This window comes from Protopterus annectens, chromosome 8.part0 (assembly GCF_019279795.1).
Source record: "Protopterus annectens isolate FY-2018-M chromosome 8.part0, PAN1.0, whole genome shotgun sequence".
NCBI classification, from domain to species: Eukaryota; Metazoa; Chordata; order Ceratodontiformes; family Protopteridae; genus Protopterus; species Protopterus annectens.
Window position 1 is genome coordinate 1,189,210,991 of NC_056741.1, and position 16,449 is coordinate 1,189,227,439.

At 40.8% G+C, this 16,449-nt stretch overlaps 1 protein-coding gene across 2 annotated transcripts in view; it reads left to right on the forward strand.

Moving 5' to 3' along the window:
* Window positions 1-16,449, forward strand: part of LOC122809292 (E3 ubiquitin-protein ligase CBL-like) — a 645,680-nt gene that overhangs the window by 478,895 nt on the left and 150,336 nt on the right. For both annotated transcript variants that reach the window (XM_044080672.1, XM_044080673.1), the window contains exon 6: window positions 14,463-14,550. In XM_044080672.1, coding sequence (XP_043936607.1) covers window positions 14,463-14,550 — 88 coding nt within the window. The remainder of the gene's footprint in view (window positions 1-14,462; window positions 14,551-16,449) is intronic.

Sequence of the window (16,449 nt, forward strand, 5' to 3'; positions counted from 1 at the left end):
GCTGTTCCCAGCATTGTCCTACTGCAGTACACAAAGCTGTTCCCAGCATTGTCCTACTGACTTGTGCTGAGCTATCCTTAGCGTTGTTCTACAGCCTCACTTTGAGCTATCATTGTCCTACTGCCTCACACTGAGCTGTCCCTAGCATGATCGTACTGCTTCACACCGAGCTGTCCCTAGCATTGTCCTACTGCCTCACACTAAGCAGTCTTGGCCACTACCGCCAGCATAACACTGAGCTGTCTTGGACACTATCCCACACCTCACACTGAAAAGTCTTGGGCGCTCTTCATCCACTTCACTCGGAACTGTCTTGGGCACTGTTCAACCATCTCACTCTGAGCTGTCTTTTGTACAATCCCACCACATCATACTGAGCTTTCTGAGGTACTGCCCCATTACAAGTTGAACTCCCCAGGGCACTGATCTGCTTACCTCTGGGCTATCTATGGCACTGGCAACCTATCTAACATAGGGCTACCTGGAAACCTAAGTCACTGTCTAAAACTGGGCCATGCAGGGTATTTCTATTATGCATTTCATTGGACTTCCCACTGTACTACCAAGTGCCTCATGGTGAACTAACTAGAGCACAGACTAATTGCCTGTTACTGAGTTACCAAGAATAATGACTCACTAATTCACAATGAATTCCTTATTGCACTGTCATGTTTCATAAGACTAAGCTATGCAGGATAATGCATTACTGCATGACTATGGGCTACCCAGCGGGGCCAGATATGGCCCATCACTGAGTTACCTATGGTATATGGCACTGATTCAGTATGTAACAATGAAGGATACCAAGCACACTGTACTGCTAGTTCCTGAGTTACCCAAGGTATTAATTCACTGGCTAAGAGCATTATACTGAGGGGTCTGTCTCATTACCTGTTACTGACTTACCTACAGCACTGACTTGTCACTTAAGAATGACATACTCAGGCCACTGATTCACAGCCTGTTACTGACTTACCTATGCCACTAAACACTGTCTGAAAATAAGCTAATGACAAAATGGGAAAAAAATGTTGTGCCAGTCCACTGTCAGAAGCACTCAACCACTAAGGTGAGGTAGCTTTTATTGAACCATTGTCAGAAGCACTGGACCACTAAGGTGAGGTAGCTTTTATTGAAATACTGTCAGAAGCACTGGACCACTAAGGTAAGGTAGCTTTTATTGAACCACTGTCAGAAGCACTGGACCACTGAGGTGAGGTAGGTTTTATTGAACCACTGTCAGAAGCACTGGACCACTAAGGTGAGGTAGCTTTTATTGAACCAACATGTTTTGCTCTGCAGCTATACAAGCTTTTGGATAAACAGGAACACTTCATCAAGAGTTAGTAAGTTACTGATGTTTGATATGGTGCTCCAATACCCAAATGTGCATAGAAAATTAGAAGAGACCATGCCATTTATTTTCTATTGGCTGAGAAGAGACATTTAAAAAAGCACTACTGTGAAAGACTGTCACAATGTGCACCTTGAATGGTTAGAACTATGACACAGATAACCATGAAACAGATGCAGTGAATGTGTGTGTGTGTCTGTGTGTGCGTGTGTGCATGTGTGCGTGTGTGTGTGTGTGTGTGTGTGTGTGTGTGTGTGTGTGTGTGTGTGTGTGTGTGTGTGTGTGTGTGTGTGTGTGTGTGTCCAAAACATAGATTGCAGGGCTCATGCCATGCAATAAAAAGAAAGGCTTCCCTGCATGACATATTATAACCAGTGTTTGGGAGAAAAAGAAATATACTGAACATTAATTCAAGTAATTTAGTCTGACCCTTAATGAAAAAAAAATCTATTAAACAGAGAAATGCTCAAAGATTAGTTAAATCCAGTGAAGGATATGCTATATTAAATGTTGCCCTCTGGATCTTAAGTGACTACTCTCCTGTATATTACAGTTGTTCACTGCTATGTATGAAGCACTCGGGATGAAAATCAGCTGTTTTAAATCAGAGGGCAGAGTTCTTAACTGTAAAAGACAGGATTTCTCACTGCAGCTGAGGGTTCACCTACCATAAGAGGAGCAATTTAAGTATTTTGGTGTCTTATTCATGAATGGAGGTAGAGATCATCAGGAGATTAAACAGTGGATCGGGTGCATCTCTGGCATTGCTGTATGTATTGTTCCAGAGTGTCTTGGTGGTGAGGTCAGTCCATAACTCCAGCCTCACCTCTGGCTATGAAGTTTTCGTAGTGAGGGAAATTATGAGATCATGGATACATGTTGCAGAAGTCAGGTTCCCTCGTTTGGTTGCTGGGCTTACTCTCTGGAAGAAATATGAGAATATCAGTAATCCTTGGAGGTTCTTGTCAATGATTTGATCCTCCTCAGGACTTAGAGGTGCCATTTGAGGTAGTTTATGCACTTAGAGGAGATGCCCCTCAGTGACATTTCATGAAAGGTGGAAATGTGTATCAGCGGTAGCAGCCAAGATAGAGGAGGCACTTTGTCATATCCTAAACATGACAGCAAGATTATGGGGGAATATACAGAAACAGTGGAGGACAGCCACTGTCATCACTCTACACAAAGGTGGAGTGTCCACTGACCAAGGCAATTATAGGCCCATCAGCATAACTGGCCTGATCTGCAAGGCCATGTAATGCATTATCATGGACCTTATAAACAAGGGCATTGGCAACCTCCAAATGCTTGATCCCACACAATTTGGTTTTGTTAAAGGGAGATCATGCCTGGTAACTTGGTCACTTTCTTCAAAACAGTCACCAAAGCTATGGATGAGAGGAAGACAATGCACACTGCCTACCTTGACCTAGCCAAAGCCTTTGATACTATTCCCCACTCAGGCATAACAGATAAACTCTGCCATCTAGACTTCAACCCATATGTTATTAGATGGGTAGCTAACTAACTCACTGATAGAACCCACTCAATCAAAATAGGGAAGCCACCTCTAGTAGTAGACCCATAACAAGCGGTGTACCCCAAGGTTTGGTCTTGGGGCCACTACTGTTTGGGATATACTTTTCTGAGGTACAAGCCAAAACTACTGGTCTGTGGCTGACCAAATTTGCAGATGATTGCAGGCTGGGAATGTCATAAATTCCCCTAGTGATGTGAACATCCTCCAAGAAGGCCCTACCCAAACTAATGACTGGTGCCAGTAGCTTAGCCTCAAGCTGAATGCCAAGAAATGCATCATTATCCCCTTTGGGGAAATGGCATCACCACTAATTATCACATTAATAACAATGTACTAAGCATGCAATCAGTCGTGAGGGACTTGGGCACCCAGGTTGATAGCAGCTTGACTTTTGATCACCACATTGTCTCCATTGTACGAAAGGCTTTCAACATGGCTCACCTTATAAGTAAGTGTATTTCATCCAGGAACAAGGAGGTCATAACATCCCTGTACTCCTCCCTTATCAGAACCATTATCAAGTACAATGCCACCTTCAGCATGTACCTTGCTATGCACATGCAGCAGTTGGAGGGACCATAGAGGTTCCTAACCAGGAAAATCCAGGGTCTCAAACAGCTATTCTATACAGATAGGCTAAAAGCCCTGTCCCTCTACCCAGTCTCTTACAGACTGCTCAGAGGTGTCCTGCATCTGGCATACAAGGCCATCTGAGACCCAGCCTTGATGGAGTTGCTGCATATCCGTAAGTCAAACTCCACTCGCGCAACCCACACACAAGGCCTCAACCTGGTTTGTGACATTAATAGAACTTGTTGGTGGGATAGATCTGTGTCCCAACGACTCCCCCATCTGTTTAATAGACTCCCTCTCCATGTCAAGCAGAGTACCTCACTAGCCCTCTTTAAGAGGAACCTGGATGACTGGATGCGAAACAGAAAATATACTTCTGGGATCCCACCTGTGTCCCTGCTGGAAAGAGAAAACAGGTGCTGACTTTGTGGGAACATGGGTGAAATTCTTGGCTAGGCTTATAAGGGCCTCCAGGTCAATAGCCTAGTATTGTCCTATGAACCTATGAGCCTACGAACAATTAGTGCACAGCATTATGCAAAATAGTATGGTAGGGGCAATGCACAGGGATTCCAGTTCAGAGAGACAAATTCTGTGACCCTTCTACTGAAAAAATAGTGTGGTATGCATGATATGCAAATGACTGTATAATAACATTTAATAAATGGCTTCATGCTAAAGAGAGGCATTATGTATGCCGGAACATATGTCACACCCAGCAGCATATGGCACAGATACCTCTATAAGTTGATTATTTTTATAGTATATGGCAGATCATAACCTATTGTGCACATTGTCATGGTTGCAGCCCCTATGTACTTGAAGAACCAGTTTGCATATGTGTTCTACCGAACAACACATTCTCACCAGTGGTCACCTATCAATGGTACTGGAAGAGAACTTTACTAAGTGTGCGCATTCCTTAAAGACACTCAAGCCATAATCACCAGCACACCTCCCATATCCAAACCACTTTCAGGTATGAAGGATCTGTTACCTGCCCCAGACAGAGTTACCAAGAACCTATCCATGTTTCTGAGATGCGTCTATGCTGAAAGCCCATCTTCTGTGGTGGATCTGTTCCTGACATTATCTTTCTATTTGTTCTTGGCATGCAGTATCATATTGTTGATTCTACACTATACCTGCTACTGTTCTGTTATGACCACCCACAACACTAATATCTTTCTCACTTCCTGATGCACCTTTCTTGGAAAGCATTGTCTATTGTATCAGTGTCAAGGACATACACAGCATGGGTGAGTAGGATCTGCAGTAGCAATTCAGCCTCTTCTGATGTGAAATTTTACAATTGTTGCCATTTTTTCAGTCCATTGACAAGATGTGTACATCTGTGGATAACACATGTAGATCAGTGTGTGTGTATTCAGACACCAGTGGTCTTAGCACTGTCAACTTGCCTCCATTTGGTTACCACAGACCAGTCTGCTAATATGCTGTTATACTATCACAGTTCAAACCCTGTGCCATGTTGCAAGCAGCCATGAGTTCAATACCTCTGCCCAACTGCATTGCAGTACTGTGCTGGCTAAAACCGAACATGGGAACATACCTTTCAACCTACAGTCATTGAAAATAGCTACAAAGGCCCTTGAAAAGTATGTATTTCCATCCCATATTTGGCCTAATTAGCATAAAAATGTGTACCAAATACCATGTAACACTTCCCAGTAAGACTGTGGGATGCTACTCAGAAACTCATTTAGAAACAGAGATTGACAAAAACGATGGAGAAATATAATCACATTATCAAAGAGGCAGTCTAAAATCTGTAATCTTTAATGAAATGTATTGCAACATTCTGCCACATAAAGTAATTTATTTTTGCTTCAGGAAAGGGAGATGTAAGATATGTGTACTCTTTCACTAAATTATTGGTGCCGGAAGTATAGCAAGGGTGGGGTGAAAAGGAGTGTTGGGGGCATGAAAGTGTCGTTTCTGAACTATTACTTCTGTACTGAGCTGAGGGGGCAGGGAGGAAGTGTGGCTCTGCTTGTAACATCAGAGTAAGGCCTGTTTTGCTCTGCACTTAAAGTGCTGAGAGGCCAGAGGTGGAGAATAAGTCCTGGTGAGGAGTGTTATATAAGAGGAGTGGACCTTTTTTATTCTCCACCTGAAGAGCTGAGTGGGTAGTATAACAGATCAGGAATCTGCACCAGATGCTTGTTGAGCCAGCTGCAGCTCCGATTAGTGCCACTGGTATTTTGGTCATGCAGTGTGGTTTTCTTGTGTACTAGACAGCTTCAGAAATCATGTGTGATGGGGAGATTCAGAAAATTGTGTGAATTTGTAAATAGGGACATACCTCCAAAAATATGTAAACTGTGTGCAGGTGTAAATCAGAACTGACAATAGGTACGCTCCTTCAAAATAGGTACAGTTGAGAGGTCTAAATAGTAATTTAAAGTTAGCCTTCTTAACAACCTCTGCCCAGTTTAAATCTATGTGGTTTTAATACTTTTTATATGCATTGACAAAGATATTGTGATGAAGGGACATACTGCCAACACAGTTATCTGGAATTTTGTAAATAATTATATGTATTTTGTGAATATCAACATGATTTATATAGAAGTGTGACAAAGGGAGATACTACAGCACAGCTGTCTGGGATTTTGTAAATAATTATGTCATTTGTGAATATCAACATGATCGATATACAATGTTTGTGTTACAAATGTATTAGAACTGTATGTCATGTATATGGCAAATTAGCTTTGTACAGACATATCAACTGCGGTGGTGGTGCTGCGGTAGCTTTGTCGCCTCACAGTTAGACGTTGCACGTTTGATTCTCAGTTAGAGCGTCTTCTGTGTGTCGACATGCGTGAATGGGCGTTCCTTCATTGAAGGTTGTTCATTAGGCCCGGCAAGCCAGCACGTAAAAATCTACTGCCAATCATTAGCGGACCGGAGTTCCACTGTGGCGACCCCTAACTGGGAAAAGCCGAAAGACAGTTTTAGGTTCGTACAGATATATGTGTTGAAAAGATATTTTTATAAAGTACTGAGATTAAAGATGTATCTACAGTGTACCCTGCTGGAGGAGAACAGAAATGTACATGCATTACTGTAACTCTTTAAATGTATGTATTTTAACAGTGGAAACTGGAACACAGGAGGTTAGTTTCAGTTCAGCAAAACTTCAGAAAAATAGCTGAAATTAAATTACTTTATGCCTACACAATAAAATATGGTATATTTCAGTTCCCCTGCTTCAAGGAGACACAATGTCTAAAACTAGGGAGCTTTCTGTAATGTCTTGGAAGTGTTTTTATTGTTTTATGTCTTCCAGCATATGCCAAAGGTCTGAGGCCTATGTATTTTTACAGGTAGATGCTAAATGCTACCAGCTGCCATCAATCGTTGTTTTGAGCCTGGAAACTAGGAGTCAGATGACAAGCAATGATGTTATTCTGCAAGTTATCCCAGCAGTAACATTTCAGATATTAATTTGAGAACTCTTTGAGTGAGACAGAGCAGTCTGTATTATGTCTTGGACCTGACAAGAACACCCATACACCACACGTTTGCCTTACTCTGTAAGTAAGTTAACTAAGTTAAATAGGGTATAGTAATTCTCTTAGATATAGTCAAGAACACAGCAAAGCTTAGCTTACTTATTTTTCTTTATTTATTTGAGACTGCCCTACAATGTTGTTTTAAATATTTCCTGTGATTTTGAACTCTGATGTCACTGTAAATATATATTTAGTATTGCCTTGTTCTTTTATTATTTATTATTAAAAACCATTAAACCTTTCATTGTGGCTGATCTGTATAGAGATATTTAAGTTCAGAGAGTACCTGCATATTTATTTGGTGACATTGTGGGCCACTCTTAATAGCCTTGCTCTTGGTCAAACTACCATTTGTATTGATAGTAACATTACACAGTAAGATTGGATACCCTTTGTTAAGGGCCTTAAAGTAGCTGATAAGGAGATGGCTGGTGGAAGTGATAACTACCATATAGTCTGGGCAAAAGGGGACATACCTAGTAAACCTGTCCCAGGTGTGTGTGTGTGTGTGTGTGTGTGTGTGTGTGTGTGTGTGTGTGTGTGTGTGTGTGTGTGTGTGTGTGTGTGTGAGTGTGTGTATAAATTAAACCTCAAAGAGTGTGTGTGTCAGCTACTTGGGCAGGGACCAAAGCACGGGCTGGACAGAGAGGGTGCTGGAGGTCTTGGCTTGGCCACACAGCTGAGATCTCAACTATAGCTGTGCTAGTGGGTAGGTAGTCTTATTGGGGATCTGGAAAAAGAGGGAGAAACCAGCCCCGGACCGACTGTGGTATGTGTGCTCTTAAGGGAAATTGGTCTTGATCCAGGGAGCTGCATCAGGAAATACTGTGTGTGTACCTGACATCCTCCCAATGTACATTTCCAACTGTTGCTAGTGGTGAGGATTGAGGCTGCTTGGATTACCAGTCCACTGTTGGGCATCACTTATATATTGAACAAATGCTTTGCATCCAATAAAGACTTTCTAGATTTCTTGAAGTGGTTTGAGTAATTCTTTTTATGTTCTTCTTAAGATCCTCACTGAACAATAGCCTAGTAAGTGCCACTGTACCTAGAACAGTGCACCAATATTCCAATATGACAGCAGAAACTGCGTTCCATTTCCTATGCTGCTTATCAAAACAGTCTCCTTCTATATGGTGGCTTTTTATCATGCTAAAATGGATCTCGTAGCACCATGATTATGTTAATGAGATGCTGTAGCACTATTATCTCTGAATGACTGCTATGACACACTATGTTATCAGCCACTAACTGTATACTATTCTACTCCATGCATATTCCAGGACCTGTAGGTCATGTACACAGTGCAGCATAGTATGAGCGTGCATGGATAGTGTAAAGCTCATAGGTTCACCAGTCTGCATTAGTAGATCATTGCATCGTGCACCCTTGCTGCACATAGATCTATATGATGTAGTATCACAAGTACCTTAAGTTATGGCCATGCACATCAGGGTATCATTGTCCTCCTCATTCTGATCTGCAGAGTGAATATGATCTTATAAAATGGCAATTGAGGGTTGTTTACTTATATCCTCCACAGCCACCTATAAGGTGGGGAGTGGAGGCTCACAGGAGTGTCTCCTTGTACAGCTAACATAATCAAATGGATAGCCATTTGCAGGGCTAGCCCTGTTTAGTCAGTCATCAGAGATAGGGTCACACCAGGATGTCAGTCTTGGATGTGACTAACCTCTGGATGGTTCTTCCTAGGGACGTTTAGGAAGGCCCACCATACTCACCTTCATACCTCTCAAATGTCTAGATTTTTGCATCGCATTTTTGGTCTGTTACTCATAAAATGTTGGTTTTCTGATAAATTATTGGCACATCATTGAGGGCTGGAGTAAAAAAATATAATGACAGACATTTCAGTTTCAGACTCCATACCCTTCATAAAATTCATGCTAATGTAAAATCAGTTATTTTATCAACTTTTTATGTTTGCAAGAGCAGTCTTTAAAAATGTTCCCTATTTTTTGGGCCTTTATCTCCCATTATTTATGGCTTTGTCCAGATTTCTTCCTCTAAAATGTTAAGAAGTATGCCTGCCTTATCTCTCATCCTGCTGCTGTCCCCCTTGTGTTTCACTCCCCATACCCACTTTGTAGTCTAACCCTCCCCATCACCAGTTGTGTCTGTCTACATCTCTTCGCTTTTGCTCCCTCTTTTGTGCCCGTACCTTCCACATTTGCTCTGTCTATAATTTATGTTGTTTTGTCTGACCCTGCTACCTTCCTTATTCCTTCCTTCCTTCTTATAACTGCTCTTTGCTTCCATCCTCCTATTACAAAATGTAGAATTGGTTCCTGACTAGTTAAAAAAAATGTTATCTTCCTGCTCTTTCTACTTGTATAGCTCTTCTACTCCCCTCTTTCCTCATTGCATGTATGAATGCATATTGCATCAGGCACACCACTTTACAGTGTGGGTTATGCTGATGACATGACCACACATACCTTGCACACTCAATGGTGTGCTGATTGCCATTAATGTAGCTGTCTCCCCCCTTTCCTCACTGCATGTGCGAATGCATATAGCATCAGGCACACCACTTTACAGTGTGGGTTATGCTGATGACATGACCGCACATACCTTGGGCACTCATTTGTGTGCTGGTTGCCATTAATGTAGCTGTCTCCACCCTTTCCCCAATGCATGTGCGAATGCATATAGCATCAAGCACACCACTTTACAGTGTGGGTTATGCTGATGACATGACCGCACATACCTTGGACACTCATTTGTGTGCTGATTGCCATTAATGTAGCTGTCTCCCCCCTTTCCTCACTGCATGTGCGAATGCATATAGCATCAGGCACACCACTTTACAGTGTGGGTTATGCTGATGACATGACCGCACATACCTTGCACACTCATTGGTGTGCTGATTGCCGTTAACGTAGCTGTCTCCCCCCTTTCCTCAATGCATGTGCGAATGCATATAGCATCAGGCACACCACTTTACAGTGTGGATTATGCTAATGACATGACCGCACATTCCTTGCACACTCATTGGTGTGCTGATTGCCATTAATGTAGCTGTTACCATTTACTTTTCCTTCCTTTCATTGAAATGCTACTGCAGCCTTGGCCTTGTTACATATCTAAGGACAATGGATTTACCATGCACTAAATTTTCTGCAGTGTTTAACACAATGCAGTTGCATTGTCTATCTTTCTGAATACCCCCTTATTTCTCAGCTGGCCTAAGCATGCCTAGGTATTCCTATGATGAGATGGGAACTGCTGCTGATGTTAGAGACACATGCTCTGTCCTGTCCTTCTCATGTGCTAGTTGTGAATCTTATCAGCATAAGCAGTTTAGGAAATGGATGGATAGATATCTATTTAGATGGATGATTTATTAGTCTCTCTTTTCAGTATGTTTGTATGACATAAATGTTTGGGTTAAAAAATAAATAATAATAGTAAGGACAACAGTGTCCACATTGTAGTGTAGTGTAGTGTTGTACTATGATAAAACAGCACCTTCCAAGATAATAGTATGACTAGCTTAGAATATGTGCACATTGTGAAAAGAACTGCAAGACTTTTCTAACAAAAGGGGTTGAAAGAAACTTGATATGAGAAATTTGCATGTTACATAGGAAAGTGTTTAGATAAGAGTAAAAGAAAGAAAAGAGGGAAGGGATAACGAAAGAGAAAGACAGAAAGAAAACGAATGAAAGGGAGCAGCTGATCTAGACTCACCCTGTTATGTACTGACCTTTTGTTAGAATTAAATCAAGGCTGGTGCCTTTGAATAGCAGCAATAACAAACAAACAGCTTGTTATGATGTCAAAATTTAGTAAATACCGACTGCCAAGCTTAGTTATTAGTACTCAGATTAAAAATGTAGCACTACTATGACATTAACCACTTCATTTGTGTGAAAGAAAAGCAGGTGCTAACATCACATGGCAACTCATCAGTCCTTCATGCACCGTTTAATTTTTAACAGAGTCATCATTTGAAAGTCAGCCTAAAATCATAACATTTTAACATCATAACATTAATTTCCTGTCAGTCTATTTAATATGTGTGTGTTGAGAAACTTTCATAAGCAGTATAACATCTTATCAAAGGCAAATTAGTGATGAAACTACACGCAGACAAATTGAATAATCAAGTGTATTTTAAATCCATTGTTGTTCTTTACAGATGTGCATGGAACAGTCTTTGAAAATTATAATTACCATGTGTAATACAAAGTGATCACTTCAAGAAAAGTGTGCACAATGGCTTGCTGATAACATTTCAAGTAACTATGTCATTTAACCTGATTCTGAGTATCTAGCCAGTCTAGCCAGTCTGGATATAGACACACGCACACACACACACACACACACACACACACACACACACACACACACACACACACACACACACACACACACACACTCATACACAAACACACATTAAAGGGCTCCAGCATTCCAGTGTCATCTCAAAATTATTTATTGTTCTTCAAAATTGTAACACAAACCGGTTTCACTGCATGCTGGCAGCTTCTTTTTTATATTGGGAAATTAACATGAAAATGGGGCAAATGAGATTTTATATTCACTTTCCCACAATCACGATTAATTCCATCTTGTCAGTCTTCACAAACAAGTTTATAACCATTCACTTAAACCAGGATTAACTGTTCCTCCTGTTTTGGGAATCCACTTTCTTTCCCTTCTATCTAGTATAGTTTGTTTATATGTTTTGTTCATAGCAAAATTACATAGCACACTATCAATAACAACAGATGTAAAGGTGACACTCGTGTTTAAATAGAGTACTTCTATTTTTCTTATACTGATTGTCACTTAAATGTGCACTTATTTCTTTAAATAGCATTTGTGGTCTGTCCCACATAAAAAGGACCATAAAAACAAATCTATGAACCTAATGAACCTATGAAATCCTGACATACATCCATATGTGTTTATGCAAACTATCAAGTGTAATACTAATGTGATATGTCCGTGATGCAGTACAGTCACACTACAGCTGTACTTATGCCACAACTGGACATCAAGCTGTATATCACATCCAAATAAAATGTTTGGTTTGAATCACATGTGACACAGTGGAACTGTTAACAGTCTTACAACGCTACCTGTTTCATGTCGTTAAATCAGTTGTACATTATATGCCTATATGTTTATCAGTAAAAATGTGTGGTTGAAGGCACTGACATCATATATGGACACATAACTGAGGTGAATGCAGCTCACACAGAACAGCTAGGGTTGGGAGGTTGGCATAATGGTTAATGTGATGTTACAGACACAAGGTGCAGGATTTGATTCTCACATGGGGTAATTGGTTAGGCTTAAAATGGCTCACAAGGTCAATTAGCTTAGTAGTAACCTAAATGACTTAAACCTCGACACGGTTATTAATAGGACGTGCTGGAGGGATAGATTCATCACCCAAAGACTCCCTATGCTGTGGAACAAAATCCCGGTTTATGTGAGGCAGAGCACCTCGCTGGCCTTGTTCAAGAGGAATCTTGACCAATGGATGGGAGATCGCAGATACACCCCAGGGGTTACCTCAGTGTCACTGCTCGACAGAGGCACAGCAAAATAATGGGCATAGTTTCTCCAAACTAAAGGGGTGGCGTAAGCCACAAAACTATGGGCTAGGCTTATAAATGCCCTCGGGCAGATAGCCTAGTATGAACCTATGAACCTATGAACCTATTAAATAAGCCATAAATTTAGTGTGGAATGTAATTAATGGTATAGTCTGAAACAATTGGTATGCTTTTATTGTTGTAAATGGATTGGTTATCAGCACAAAACAATTTTTGTGATTACCACAGTTTTTACTTCCCTCTACAACACTGAAATAAGTCTTAAAAGTTTTAAGGTTAATGTTTATCTTATGGTGGTTGAAATGTTTTGCTAAGCACTTGCTCCTACAACAGCAAAACTTGGATTCTGAATCAAGACGTTTCAATATCTGATTGCTAAGCAAAATTTGCCAATGTTTTTGCATAATTTCATTAATGTAAAATATATGTGAACATTAAATTGTAACAAAACATATTGCATTGTATCCTCCTTGGATCATATTTTAGCTTGCCTTGATGAATAACACAACAAATTTAACCTGCCTATTTCATACACTTCCATGTGAATTTGATCGAGCCTGGTAATAGTGCAGACCTTTGTTTAAATCTATGTTTAGGATCCTGTGAAAATGTTTCATAACCTTTCTGTGTACAACAAATAAGTTTGCATCCTCATAAACCGTGACTTGGGAATGTTTTGAATCACTTGTTTAAGATGTCAGCTATTATAACATTAAAAAAAATAATGTTTAGAAAATGGTTTTGTATACACTGATGTAGCCAAAGAGCCACTGAACAATTTAGTTATTTCCATGTCTAAAAAATCAGTGGTAAAAAGTTCAGTCTTCATACTGAAATAGACACAAAATTATTGCTTTATATTTTTTGGAACTTCCTTGCTTCATCATGTGACACCCAGTGCCATATGTGCATCACTGAGACTACCACCTCCACTCAGCACCCTTGCACTTACTCTGATATTGCTAGGGCTGGTGCAGATCTTAATGTTGTACTGTGTAGATCTTCCCTGTCTACCATTTACGGGCGTATTTTTGTTTATGATCTACTTCAAAGGGAAGGTGGGAAAATGGGTAAATGCAGCATATCACCCCACCTGCACAGCAAGAGGTCAGCCAGGTCCCCACCCTTCCTCTTCTTTGGTCCAGTCACCCTTAGCCACACAATGCCAACAGTCTCCACTAGTGATTGTCATGAGAGATGATACACCTTGGCCCTCCCTCCATCCCAGGATGGTAATGTCAATTTTTCTCTCTCTCTGTCTCTCTCACACTGCCAATCTGTCAGACACCTGAGCCACTAATCAAACCTGGGCCACCTGGGATGGAGTCAAGGCCTTAACCATGCACGGCACCAGATCTGCGACATTTCCTGTATTCAATAGATGTAACTATGGACTAACCAGGTTACTGCGTCACTGTCTAACAGTGACATCCAGGACACAGATTTGCTGCATGTTACTGAGTTACCTAAAACAATTGCTAACTGCTGGCTGTGGGCATCTTAAAGCAATTCTTACTCATAGATTTCTCTCTCCACTCCCACCACTAATAATATTTTCAGGTCAGATTAATAATTTCCCTATTTTCTTGACTGTTTAAAAAACACTCCCTCCACCAGAGAAGCCCACACACACACACACACACACACACACACACACACACACACACACACACACACACATACAAAATTAGGTGTGTATACAGTGGCAGGAGACATTTTATGTGTTTACTGTTGGAAATAAATTGTCACACATTTTCTTACTTGTTGCAAAACTCAAGACATGCCATTTTTTGTTGAGAGTCTACCTTATTCATTAACTCTGGTTTCAGCAATATTGTCTTGTTTGTTTTGTTTAGCTATCTGTACCCTGATGGCCAAAATATCAACCCGAATCTGACTGGACTTTGCGAACCTTCTCCACAGGATCACATCAAAGTGTCTCAGGTTTGTTTTCTAAGGAATGTATGTTACTTGGTCAAGACGAATATTAAAATTATGTTGACATGACTGGATATCATATATAATAATAAATACATTTTACAATAATTGATTTCATTGTGCTGGCTTGTCAGTATTACACAATGGTGATAACTAGAGTCTGCTGAACCCAAAAGGCAATCACATTAATTTGTTATGCAGTCTTTACTGTGGCTTCCCATGTCTAACCTTCTTCCCTTTGAATGACAGTTAATAGTTTTTTTTTAATTAAGTTAATTTTACAGCCAATGACTTTCACAGAAGAAGGAGCTGGGAAATTGAAAAAGTACTGAAGAAGGATCTAATGAGCCACTAAATGGGCTGATACATGCAGAAAAATAAAGATGTGGTGCCATACTGAGGATAAGGTACAGTGTAACCATCACACCAATAGAATAAGGTACAGTGTAACTCTACAAAAGGGCCTTACAGAAACAGATGCTTGGTGCCAGAGCCATGGGCTCAAGCTCAATGCCAAGAAATGTATTGTTATCCCCTTTGGGAAAAAACATGTATCCATGAATTACCATATAGGTGGCAGTACACTAAACACAGAAAGTGTGATAAGAGACTTAGGGACACAGGTGGACAGTGGTCTCACCTTCGATAACCACATCGCCACAACGGTCAGGAAATCCTTCTATGTGGCACACCTCATCATGAAGGGCTTTTCATCCAGAAAAAAGGAGGTCATTGTCCCACTGTACTCATCCCTCGTTAGACCCATTATAGAATACAACGCCCCATTTGGTATGTACCTCTCAAGACATCTGCAACAACTGGAAAGGCCTCAGAAATACCTCACTAAAAGAATCACAGGCCTAAAGCAGATGCCCTACGCTGACCGTCTTAAAAAACTCCAGCTATAGTCTGTCACATATCGTCTACTCAGAGGCGATCTCTGCTTAACATACAAGGTCATGTCAAACCCAGAGCTGTTGGACATGCTACACTTAAAGAAATCCCAATCCCTCAGAGCTACACGCTCCAGGGATCTAAACCTTGTCATCACAATAAACAAAACATGTTGGAGGGATAGGTTCCTGACCCAGAGACTCCCCAGACTCTGGAATAGATTGCCCATACATGTCAAGCAGAGTGCCTCTTTGGACCTCTTCAAGCAGAACCTTGACGATTGGATGGGAGAAAGGAAATTCACCCCAGGGATCACGTCAGTCGCCCTGCTAGACAGGGGTCCAGGAAAGTAAATAATGTGGGAAGAAATAGTCAGGGAATTGTTATGGCTAGGCTTGTATAGGCCCTAGGGCTGATAGCCTAGTACCAACCTATGAAGCTATGAACAATGTAACTATCACACTAACGAGGATAAGGTAGAATGTAACTATCACACTAATGATGAAAAGGTAATGAGGATAATGTACAATGCAACCATCACACTAATAGGATAAGGTACAGTGTAACCATCACACTAATAGGATAAGGTACAGTGTAACCATCACACTAATTGGATAAGGTACAGTGTAATCGTCACACTAATAGTATAAGGTACAGTGTAACCATCACACTAATGAGGACAATGTACAATGCAACCATCACACTAATAGGATAAGGTACAGTGTAACCATCACACTAATAGGATAAGGTACAGTGTAACCATCACACTAATAGGATAAGGTACAGTGTAACCATCACACTAATGAGGACAATGTACAATGCAACCATCACACTAATGAGAATAAAGTACAGCTTAGATGGCTTAGTGGTAAATTGCCATGGCTATGGTGTGGAGGGTCCTTGGTTCAAGCCTTCCAAGGACTTATTATTTTACATCTGTCATGGCATAGTGGTTAACTGTTGTGACTATAGTGTACAGGGTCCTGGGTTCAATACCTGCAAGGGCTGTTT